We start from the raw sequence: 12226 nt of genomic DNA, 5'->3' as shown, positions 1-12226 counted from the left end.
TGCTCCTGTTTAAAAGCGTTTCTGTTTTCCACTCGTTTGCCTGTTGAGCCAAACGGAATCTGTTTCGGCAGATGATCGATTGTTCTCGTTGACGTTCAGTATCTAACCTTTATGTCGCCACCACCGCCCCTTGCAAAATGGTTGAAAAAAACCTCTGAATCATTGTATTACCTTTTCTTCACCATACTTGTGGTTTTGACTCAGAGGTCCATCCATGGCACGACCCAGAATTAATAGAAGGCGTCATGCCAAAGGATAAATGCAAAATTATTTGGAATAGGCCCGTATACAGCCTCAGACCTGTCCAGGCCAACAAACCTGATCTTGTCCTTTTTGATAAATCCAATGAAATCATTCATATCATTTCGGTCCCTTTTTACCCTTATATGATTGACAAGATTCAGGAACAACATGGCAAACATGCAGACCTCGCTGTCGAAATGTCACGCTTGCACGATAAACGATACAGACAAGATTATGTAGGGGGAGACTTTGAACTGAAGGGACTTGAGATTGACAATCGCGTGTCAACTCTAACGAGGCACAAGTTCAAATAACACTACATGTATTACATTTACAATCATTATTTAGTTGCTTGAACAAAACTTCCTTGACCTTGACGAGACTCACCATGAGCGGGCGCTACCGATAATACAGTACATGCATACCCTTTCCGGGACCACATGTTGCCATCACTGAGTTCTAGTAATCCATTCATATATTCCTTCATCACTAGTTTGCTTTTTACACCCAATGGAATACACGTTGCGTCAGATATTCGAGGCTAAAAAGTACGTCACTGATCGTCATGGTAAATATGTCAGACATAATTAAGAGCATTGTTTCGAATTAATGTACGTTGTGGCATAACATTTTACCACTGTTGGTCCAGATAACATTTAAATCAAGTAAGTCAGACTTTACAATCTACTGTACATACACAACTGTGCCATGTAAATAATGATTCTACTTACCGAAAATATGTTTGTCCCTTGTATGTATCATATTTTGAGGCGCTTTTTCAACAACGCCCCTTATGATATTAACTTTCCTTCTTAATACCCTATATCATGGATTAGCATAGCCGTTAAAGACTGAAATCAATATGTGAATAAGTTCTGCTGTATTGTAAAATACTAAATTTCTGTCTAGACTGAACTCATTTAAAGACTGCCTGTTTTTATTTCATGACAACAAATAATTCATGATTAGCAGATAGTCTTTGTACCCTCAGTGACTTTTATTTTGATGTAAGAATGTGTACAAAATGTTTCAATTGTCAGTCCCTATAACACCACTTATGTCAATCAACATCAATGTTCAATTAACCAACAACGAAAACATTTATCAGATATAAAAAAGAAACCGGACAATCAGAATGAAACAAAACAAGAACGCTGCATTTATAATGAGATGCTGATATATTTCTACTGAACTGAGATTAAATCTTTTGCAGCAAGTAAATACACAAGTGAATTTTATTTTCAATAATCAAAAAAAATCTCTAATAAAAGCCCCATTTCTGGTGTCCCCCGCCGTGATATTGCTGGAATATTGCTAAAAGCGGCGTAAAACCATACTCACTCACTCACTCTAATAACAGCAGAGCCAGCTATATGTCTACTTAAAACATTTTGAAAGCTTTGCTGAGACCTTGAATCATGTTGCCCCAATCAAAAAAAACTTCTGAGAAAGAGTCGTATGACGTTCTTTGAAATCTTGGTAGAAAGAGCATGCTCGATTGTATCCCATAAGTTGTGAAAGCCTGGAGCTGTGGGAATGTGTGTCGACATGTTGTAGCCACCCTAATTTTCACTCTGAATCTGTATTTATTTTGATTATAATAACGCTCCATATCGAATGAGCAATTCATTTGTACAAACTTGGAATGATACACTTTCTTTACACGCCTGGTGTCTTTTCATGTATTTGGCGACAACCCTTTCAGTAACGTTCGTGTGAACCATCAGGTAATGCAGATCAGCCGCTTTCAAAGGCGCATCTGTTGCATGATCTGGTCTAAACTATCTTTTCCTGAAAACGTTGACTCTTGATTAGTTGAAATCAACCATCTTGTCATATAGTCTTGTGGAGTTTGTTTTATCACTCTGAATATTTATGCATAGATCTAAATATGAAACAGGTGAGGCCGGTTATCTGGCGAGAATTCTCCACAGCCCACTGGTGTCTATTGTTGAAAACGTGACGTAGTTTTAGTTTCAGTTTGCTTACAGTTCCTGGAAAGGGTGGAGCTCTTTCCGCTGATCGCCTCAATAATTGATCAACATGACCTCACGTGACCTAGGTTATGTTTACTTTTGATTACAGTTCCTGGAAAGGGTGGAGCTGTTTCTGCTGATCGCCTCAACAACTGATAAACATGACCTCACGTGACCTAGGTTATGTTTACTTTTGATTACAGTTCCTGGAAAGGGTGGAGCTATTTCCGCTGATCGCCTCAACAATTGATCAACATGACCTCACTTGACCTAGGTTATGTTTACTTTTGCTTACAGTTCCTGTAAAGGGTGGAGCTGTTTCTGCTGATCGCCTCAACAATTGATAAACATGACCTTACGTGGCCTAGGTTACGTTTACTTTTGCTAACAGTTCCTGAAAAGGAATGAGCTATTTCTGCTGATCGCCTCAACAATTGATAAACATGACCTTACGTGACCTAGGTTACGTTTACTTTTGCTTACAGTTCCTGGAAAGGATGGAGCTATTTCTGCTGATCGCCTCAACAACTGATAAACATGACCTTACGTGACCTAGGTTATGTTTACTTTTGCTTACAGTTCCTGGAAAGAGTGGAGCTGTTTCTGCTGAAGGCAAAGTTCACAAAGAAATAGTACGCCATGCAAGGGTTGTTAGTAACAATATGAGTTGTTCACCAGTCTCGAGAGGGACATGCGTTGCTGTACCCTCTACATGTATGTTAGTCTATATTCCCCTACCCCTTAAGGTGTGCGATAAGATAAATTCCTTGTCCACGGGACCCTCGGGTGATATGGGTTGATGTACCCTCTATGTTATCCATGTTCCCCTAGCCTTTGGGTGTGCGGTGAGATATATTCCTTGTCCACGGGACCCTCGGGTGATAGAGGTTGATGTACCCTTTATGTTAGTATATGTACCCCTAGCCTTTGGGTGTACGATAAGATAAATTCCTTGTCCTCCGGCCCTTCGCTTTGCTGTACCCTCTATGTTAATTTGTGTTCCCCTTGCCTATAAATATATTATGATATGTCTATAAATTAATGTCTGGTCTGTAGATCAATTTCTGGTGTGTCCACCATGTTGGGTGTAACATGCACGACACCTTGATGGCATACTGTTGATGAATTTGCGTTCAGCTGCCCTTGGTATTGACCGCCCTTCCGCCTGAAGAGTACTCTGCCCGAGAGCATCCCATCTCTCATGTTAAGGGAGGTAACAGCCAGACCAATGTCAGTATGCCTTCTTTTCCGAGACAACCGGTGACGACCTGAGCACGATCTGGTCTTGCATTGTCTTCTTGCAGTTCAAAATTTCTGCCAATAAATCTAGCGAGTAGAACAACGACAGGCGCAGAATCATATGCGATACCGCCCTACACCATGATACTACTGCGCCCATACCGATCAGGGTCAAGAATTGTTGCTCTGGCATACCGCTCACCGCTACGTCGCCAACAACGTGTTCTGCCATCTATGAAACGGAGGCAAAACCTTGATTCGTCTGTAAACGTGGTGCGCGACATTGGCATCCCTGGTGTTGCCTGGCCTGCCCCAATCTTTGCCGCCTACGGTATGCTGCTAGGGTAACCCTTCACAGTACGCCTTGCTTTCGGAGCATCTGAATAGAGACGGTTTTCACCTTCATCTATTGTGCGGAATTCTCTATTGATAACAGGTGTAAATAGAATCTATTGCGTAGTGCCTCCCTCTATCTTTCCCACAATTCGCCATTGTGTCTGTTGATTGAGATACTCCGAGGCATTTTTAAGCGTGTGCTTAACTCAGTTGCATTATTTATTGAGAGTTCCCCTATGGACCACACTTACTGGCTTCTGTGTGCATCGCGTCTTGTTGATGCATGATGTGAATTTCAGAGTGATAAGAGTGAGTGAGTGAGTTAATGAGTGAGTGAGTGAGTGAGTGAGTGAGTATGGTTTTACGCCGCTTGTAGCAAAGTTCCAGCAATATCACGACTTCAGAAACGGGCTTCACACATTGTACCCATCGAACTCGCGTCTTCGGTGTGACGAGTGAACACTTTAACCACTTGGCTACCCGACCGCCCCTACAGTGATAAGACGGTGCGCTCCTCAACGACAGCTACATTCACATCATTACTTACCTTATTTCTTGTCGGTAGTATAAAGGTATGTAACAGAAATATCCTGGAATATTGAAAAGACAGAAATACGAAATCTAAAGCACTGTGTTAATATTATGGACACTTCAAACTAAATAACTCGTTCTGGTCATATTATTTACGATTGAAAAGAAAAATATTGCCAATTCTAAGATTTGTAAAATGGTGCTGATTCTTGTCCAACACAGTCTTGAATGTCAGAACAGCCTACCCACTTGAAGTCAGAAAGCAGTTCACTCAAGACATCATTACAGTACCAACAGTACGACTCATCACAGACGTTTATTATAAAAGCTCTGACACCCCATCCTCCCGTGTAGAAAATGACCGGTCCCTAGACAGGTTGTGACCGATAAATAAGGGTTATACTTTGTGACAAGCCTGAGCCTAGCGCAAAGCTACGTGGCAGACAAGTTACCAAGTTACCCATCCTCCCCAGTAGGAAATGACCGGTCCCTAGACAGCTTGTGACCGATAAATAAGGGTCATACTTCGTCACATGCCTGAGCCTAGCGCAAAGCTACGTGGCACACAAGTTACCAGGTTACCTTGCCATGGTGAGGCACTTTCAATCACTGTGGCCACTAAGCACTTCTCACCCTAGAAAATTCAGTCCAACATAAGTGTTGTATCCTCTCTTACGGCAAGCATGGTGTCCAAGCCTTTGAGAAGTTATGTCATTGTGAGTGACACTTCTGCAACATCATCACCATAAAATAGTGCAAAACTAGGACTTTCCGAGGACATAGATATACCCATTTCGCCATTTTCTTCCATTTTAGTTCCATGTTGATAGGAGCGGTCTTGTAGCCCATTGGTTAAACCGTTCGCTCGTCACGCTGAAGACCCGGGCTCGATTCCCGACATGGGTAAGATGTGTGAAGCCCATTTCTGGTGTCCCCGTCGTGATATTGCTGGAATATTGCTAAACGCGGCGTAAAACCATACTCAATCACTCACTCCATGTTGATATATATTGTGAAGATCTGAGGCTAAATCTAACCCTTGGTTTGTTCCTACACTGCACGTGGAATAGTTTGACAACCCAGTGTCCGTCCTAACACACGCTGAGAGTTTGGAGTACATAGAAACAATAAACTTACAAGAGATCCCCTTTGATTGTCATTTGCTGGAGACTCCAACATTTAACACAGACAATACAATCTGACCCTCTTCTTGTGTGATACCCTCAAGAATAAAAGTATGATCAGTAGTAGATAGATGCGACCGAATGCCCGCTTACGATTCGATATTATATTATTAGTTTCACGTTAGTGTTTACGTCTTTGGTTTGACAAACCTTTTAACACTTTACACAATGAATCACTTAGAAATAAACTTCTGGATCATGCACGCTACCAGTCTTGTGAAGCAGACATATAATACTCTTTCGCCAGACATCGGGGAATGAAGAACTGAGATTCCTTTTGTCAAAACTTCAGTCAGTCTGTTGTCTCTTGTTGATTGTTAAAAATGTATTTCCCATTCCATCCGGACCATGGATATTCTCTTGCGTTGACCTTTCATATTATATTTCAAGTCTAAGTTCGACACAATCACATAGGCCTCATTTTGTATATTTGGATGGAGCTTGCTGCTGGCGACCCCATATGCCTCAGATATTGCCGTTACGATGTTCAGCTCTCATACCCTAACAAAATGATACTACACAAGACCAAGAAAGTTTACTTTATTCTGTTTATTTATTTTTCAAGAAATACGAAGGGAATTAAAGTGTATACAATGCAAGCATATTACACAACAGAAGCGTGACAATTACGTTCAATGAAGCATAGCAATTACATTTTAAGTCAACTGTGGAATGACAAAGATGAAATAGATACCAAATAGCATTTCAGGTATACTGGAAAATCAATGTCTCTATCACATGTCTATCTAGAGAAAGGTTGAGTCAGGGGAACTGCCGCATCTGTTTCATATTTGCATCTGTGCAGGAAGATTTGGGTGACAAGAACTATCCACAAGACTGCTTGAAAAGAGGGAGGACTTCCATTTTCCAGTGGTCATCTTTCCCTTTTATTTGTGTGGAACAGTATTACAGCAGCTGATTTATAAACACGTGTATTAGCCATGGTCGGAACCGTATAGTGGACCCTACTCTTTACTCTACTTTAAGCAGACATGTGTAATTATTACAAATAAATCAAATGAAATTATCCCAAATTAAATTAAACGACACAATTTAAACCATTCAAAAAGGCGAGTGTCTTTTTATAATTATTATGAAGTTCCATATTTTCTTTTGTGTCATGCTTAACTGATTTATAGTGGAGGGTTTGGACCAACATCATCACGCTCGAGCGTCATAGGGCAGCTTGTATTCGCTAAGATAGTAAAAGTATAAGTAAAAGTATAAGTAAAAGTATAAGTAAAAGCGTATAGATAAAACAACCTCCACCCAAACGCTACCATGAATAAATTAAAAACACACACCAAATCTCCCGGAAACATAAAGTGGCATTATCAAACAAGATCACCTAGAGTGGGCCTCTTTGTTTCAACATTATATGGGGAGGATTACCACCTTCTCGGGGAGGATGGATGCTGGAAATCAGTAAAATCTGTGCACGATGAAGCAAGAGGTGTTATGTTTGTGTCTGGTTACAATCAGTAACGTCAACGTTTACAAACTTGAAGAATGTGATCAGTGATCGGCAAATTTATCTAAGACTGAGACAGCGGTTCACATATAATTTCACCTCGCAACACTTCACTGATCACTATCAGCATCGGACCTTGGAGGACGCTGTTTCTGGACTGGGTCCACATCATCAGTGGAGCCTGGAGCAAACTGTATCTTGATTGGGTCCATCTTTCCTTTATATGCTCTGAAATACATACATATATATATATATATTCTAGATGCACATTGCAGCTGTCAATGATGATATTGTTATTGCGGTATTCATATATTCATTCGCAGGCAATGGGTCTTTGTCATGATAGCGTTTCTTCAGGACAGTTAGGCTGCCCTGACTCAAACTCCACCCCACATGTTGTACATGGTTGTTAGGACAAGCAGCAAGCAGTAAGTGGATATGTTCTACAACAATCACTCACCTGTATGTGACTTTAGCCATGTCCAGAAGTCTCTTGGAGGCTTTCACCTCATCCTTTTCCATTTTCTCATCTGACAAGTAGACAACCTCACGGATTCCAGACTGAATGATCATCTTGGCGCAGTTGTTACATGGGAACAGAGTCACGAAAATCGTGCAGTCTTTCAAGTCAGCAGAGAACCTGTTCAGTATGGCGTTCAGTTCAGCGTGGCAGACTGGAAATGAATACTTTCATGATAAGAAGTGACTAGAACTGTTTCCTTTTCACAATAATCCACTTTCTTCTCAATCTCACTCCTCTCTTCCAGCCATGTTATACAATCATACGGCCAGGCTCTGTGATAGCATGCCCTGATAGCGAGCCCTAATAGCTTGCCCATGATAGAGTGGCTCGTTGTTCATGCTTTCAATCACTGGTTTGCCTGACCGTTGAATGTAAATACACTTGCGCTAAACAACCTTCACTCACTCACTGTGTGTATGTGGACTTATTGGATAAATAAAAATACTCTGTTTCCAAAGGTCATGTTTTGTCCTAGAGTTCATGAAGAAAGTTAACATATGAATTTGTTATTTAGAGATTGGATGATAGTCAGAATGGATTCACCAGACATGCCCCTTCATGTGGAGAAAAGGGTAATACAAACACTGGTTCACGAAGAGACGGTGACATTGAAGCTGTTGAACTAATTCGGGCAATGGTGTATTTGAATCTTGACACACCTACACACTAAATAGTGATATTAGTTGTGCTTAAATGACAACAGAGTACTCTCATAGTAAATCTCATACCATAAAAATGTTTGCTCTTGCTTAAACCTATTCCCTTGCCCCACGGTAGCTCGTCATCACTGCAGCGATCGGGCATTCCGTTGTAACCGGTACCGACGATCCTCTTATCTTTGTTCACAATACAAGCTCCAACCTGGAACACAAGATGTAACACACAATGTAACTTACCACCGTTTAAAGCTGTGCTCTAATATGGATAATTTAGGACTTTCATCCCCACGAAATGGGTCGTTTTCATCAAAACGGATGCTCTCTCTCTCTCTCTCTCTCTCTCTCTCTCTCTCTCTCTCTCTCTCTCTCTCTCTCTCTCTCTCTCTCTCTCTCTCTCTCTATGTTGCATGTTCCCGTACAAAAAGATTAACGTACCTGTGTTTTAGGGTCTTTGCTTCTCTCTGCAGAGAGCAGTGCAATGGCCATGAAGTATTCCTCCCAACCTATGTACCCCTTCCTCTTCTCATCCTCATCCCTCTTGACGCTTGAGACAGTGAAGTACAAGAGAGTTATTTGTAGTTCAGGTCACAGATGGCGTCTCGAAATAGGACTGGTTAAACTGGCTCTATGAATGTAGGTTAAACTGGCTCAATGTGTTTAGGTTAAACTGGCTCTATGAATGTAGGTTAAACTGGATGGATCTATGTATATAGGTTACACGAGTACTGTGCATGTGGTTTAAACTATCTTGACGCTTGAGACACTGAAGTAAAAGAGAGTTATTTGTAGTTCAGGTCACAGATGACGTCTCGAATATGTACGAGAAAAACTGACATGTGGTTTAATCAGTCAATATACGTGTATGTTCAACTGTCAGTATGCGTGTAGGTTAAACTGTCAATATGGGTGTATGTTCAACTGTCAATATACGTGTATGTTCAACTGTCAATATGAGTGTAGGTTAAACTGTCAATATACATGTATGTTCAACTGTCAGTATGCGTGTAGGTTAAATTGTCAATATATGTGTATGTTCAACTGTCAGTATGCGTGTAGGTTTAACTGTCAATATGCGTGTATGTTCAACTGTCAATATGCGTGTAGGTTAAACTGTCAATATGCGTGTAGGTTAAACTGTCAATATACGTGTATGTTCAACTGTCAGAATGCGTGTAGGTTAAACTGTCAATATACGTGTATGTTCAACTGTCAGTATGCGTGTAGGTTAAACTGTCAATATACGTGTATGTTCAACTGTCAGTATGCGTGTAGGTTAAAATGTCAATATGCGTGTATGTTCAACTGTCAATATGCGTGTAGGTAAACTGTCAATATGCGTGTAGGTTAAACTGTCAATATGGGTGTAGGTTAAACTGTCAATATGCGTGTAGGTTAAACTGTCAATATGCGTGTAGGTTAAACTGTCAATATGCGTGTAGGTTCAACTGTCAATATGGGTGTAGGTTAAACTGTCAATATGCGTGTAGGTTAAACTGTCAATATACGTGTATGTTCAACTGTCAATATGCGTGAAGGTTAAACTGTCAATATGAGTGTAGGTTTAACTTTCAATATGCGTGTATGTTCAACTGTCAATATGCGTGTAGGATAAACTTTCAATATGCGTGTAGGTTAAACTGTCAATATGCGTGTATGTTAAACTGTCAATATGAGTGAAGGTTACACTGGTATTATGCATGTGGTTTAAACTGTCAATATGGGTGTAGGTTACACTGGTATTATGCATGTGGTTTAAACTGTCAATATGGGTGTAGGTTACACTGGTATTATGCATGTTGTTTAAACTGTAAATATGCGTGTAGGCTAAACTGCCAATATGTGTGTAGGTTAAACTGGCAATATGTGTGTAGGTTAAACTGGCAATATGCGTGTAGGTTAAACTGTCAATATGCGTGTAGTTTAGTGGGTATACATGATGTAATGGTGGGGTAAACATGGTGTCATGGTGGGGTATACATGATGTAATGGTGAGTATACATGATGTAATGGTGGGGTAAACATGATGTAATGGTGGGGTATACATGATGTAATGGTGAGTATACATGATGTAATGGTGGGGTAAACATGATGTAATGGTGGGGTATACATGATGTAATGGTGGGGTAAACATGATGTATTGGTTGGTATTCATGGTGTAATGATGGGGTATACATGATGTCATGGTGGGTCTACATGATGTAATGGTGGGTATATATTATGAGAGTACCCTCATGTTCAGATCAGCATGATAATGTAACAGCTTAATGTTTTTTTTAGAGCAAGCATGGGTTTCTGAAGACCTATTCTACCCCGGATCTTCACGGGTAACGTGAGTTAGTATGATGCCATATCATGCACATGTAATTGGTTCCGCCTCTTCTGACAGGTCAGTTGGTAGACGGCTTGAAGCAAAAACGTATGAGCTAATTTAGTATTTAATGCCTCTTTCAGCAGAACTACAATAATCCCAAGAGTTTCGTTTGTTGGTGAATTGGTGTGTACATGAGGCCTGCTTGTATTTTCTACTGTCTGTCTGTCTGTGTGTGTGTGTGTGTGTGTGTGTTTGTGCGTGCGTGCGTGCGTGCGTGCGTGCGTGCGTGCGTGCGTGCCTCCCAACAGACACTATATCCACTAGACCACGAAGACAGAGCTGTTTTACCATGAAGACTACAATTATCAATATCAATAATATTGTAAACAGGGAACCCTGCCCCATAACAGCGTTTTTAATTTAGCATTAACTATATCCGATACACACCCTCCCCCATTCAGCGTTCTAATATTTAGCATGAGAAAATATTTTATCTAATACAAACCTTCCCGATGCATATACTGCATATGCACTATCGCGTTGTAATGATTTAAACAACCGTAAATAAATCATTCAATTCTGAACATAATGCCTTCAGATAGCAGGGTCGCGTTGATACTCGGAGCGTCAGCTATTTCCACTGTAGAACGTGGTGACATATCAGCTTGCGAGCGTGGGTTGTAGTTTCTATTACTTTGGATTTTTTTGTTCCATATAAGGAGGCTATTCTCGGGACACATCAGGACTTAGTCAAGTTTGTGGCGGTAGGACTAATTATAAAGTAATGGTTATGGAAACGTCACTGTTTCACCAGTTAAGCTTAGACATTTAAAGTTGGAAGTACTAACAACTTGTACTGACATTGTCTGAGATTTCGGTGTCAAATTTAATTTAGTCCCACCACATCAACAGGCAACATGGGTCTCAAATATGAAAACAATACTTTAAACGAATCAGTTGTGCATGATGAATGATCAAACCTGCCTGGGCGGACAGACGCTCACACGTCACTTATTTCAGTTTCATAACTGCATACAGTAGCGGACTACCAAGTAGCTGTCAATGCAATACATGGGCAGATGTGTTCAGTTGTGTCAATGCAGTGACGTTTGAGGCGAGCGGTGTTGCCAAGATAACATGCACATTACTAATGATATGTCCAATCCACCCTACCAACATATATATTGTTACTTCATATTCACACTTGTTATGGTTTAATATATATTTTAGTATAGTTTAAGGACATTAATGTTATTTGACTTAAACGACATCAAGAGGATAGTCACCAATGATTAGCGTCTTCATCATTCAATGTGTATAGATATGGACACATATTAACGAAAGGGTGGCTTTGCTCACACTGTACATGCAACAAGGGCTATCATATAAAAGTGTCTCTTTAGTGTAGTTCCTGGTCTGGCTGATGTCTGTTATCAGCCTTGCTCTGACAGACCAGATTCTCCTGCTATTCTGATAATGCTTGTCCGTAATATGCACCAATATACACCATTATTGCCACCTCTGTAGGCGATTCTAGGAATACTTCATGGTCAAGGTAGAATTAAGATGAACATACTGTGCGATTTCGGTGTCAAATGTAGTTTTGTCCCATCAAATAAACATAGGTCTACAATGAGAGCACTGTACGTGGTTCGCCATTTTCAATTTCAGTGGCGGCATATCATTGCTACTATCAAGTAGCTATCAATGCAATAAATTGGCAACATACTTTCCGTAACAACTCAACTTGTTC

General features: G+C 40.5%; 1 protein-coding gene and 1 long non-coding RNA gene across 3 annotated transcripts in view; one reads left to right on the top strand and one right to left on the bottom strand.

Annotated features, from left to right (window-relative positions):
* LOC124126375 overlaps window positions 1-12226 on the top strand; it is a 64083-nt gene that overhangs the window by 40427 nt on the left and 11430 nt on the right. The gene's annotated exons all lie outside the window — the stretch shown is intronic.
* LOC124126367 (deoxycytidylate deaminase-like) overlaps window positions 6704-12226 on the bottom strand; it is a 69675-nt gene continuing 64152 nt past the window's right edge. For both annotated transcript variants that reach the window (XM_048384742.1, XM_048384743.1), the window contains exons 2-5: window positions 8598-8706; window positions 8232-8364; window positions 7441-7654; window positions 6704-7208 (exon numbers count right to left, since the gene is read on the bottom strand). In XM_048384742.1, the coding sequence (XP_048240699.1) occupies window positions 7091-7208; window positions 7441-7654; window positions 8232-8364; window positions 8598-8706 (574 nt within the window). In that variant the 3' untranslated portion in view covers window positions 6704-7090. The remainder of the gene's footprint in view (window positions 7209-7440; window positions 7655-8231; window positions 8365-8597; window positions 8707-12226) is intronic.

This window comes from Haliotis rufescens, unplaced genomic scaffold (genome assembly GCF_023055435.1).
Source record: "Haliotis rufescens isolate VD_foot unplaced genomic scaffold, xgHalRufe1.0.p SCAF_50, whole genome shotgun sequence".
Lineage (NCBI taxonomy): Eukaryota > Metazoa > Mollusca > Gastropoda > Lepetellida > Haliotidae > Haliotis > Haliotis rufescens.
This window is presented reverse-complemented; position numbering and strand designations above follow the sequence as displayed.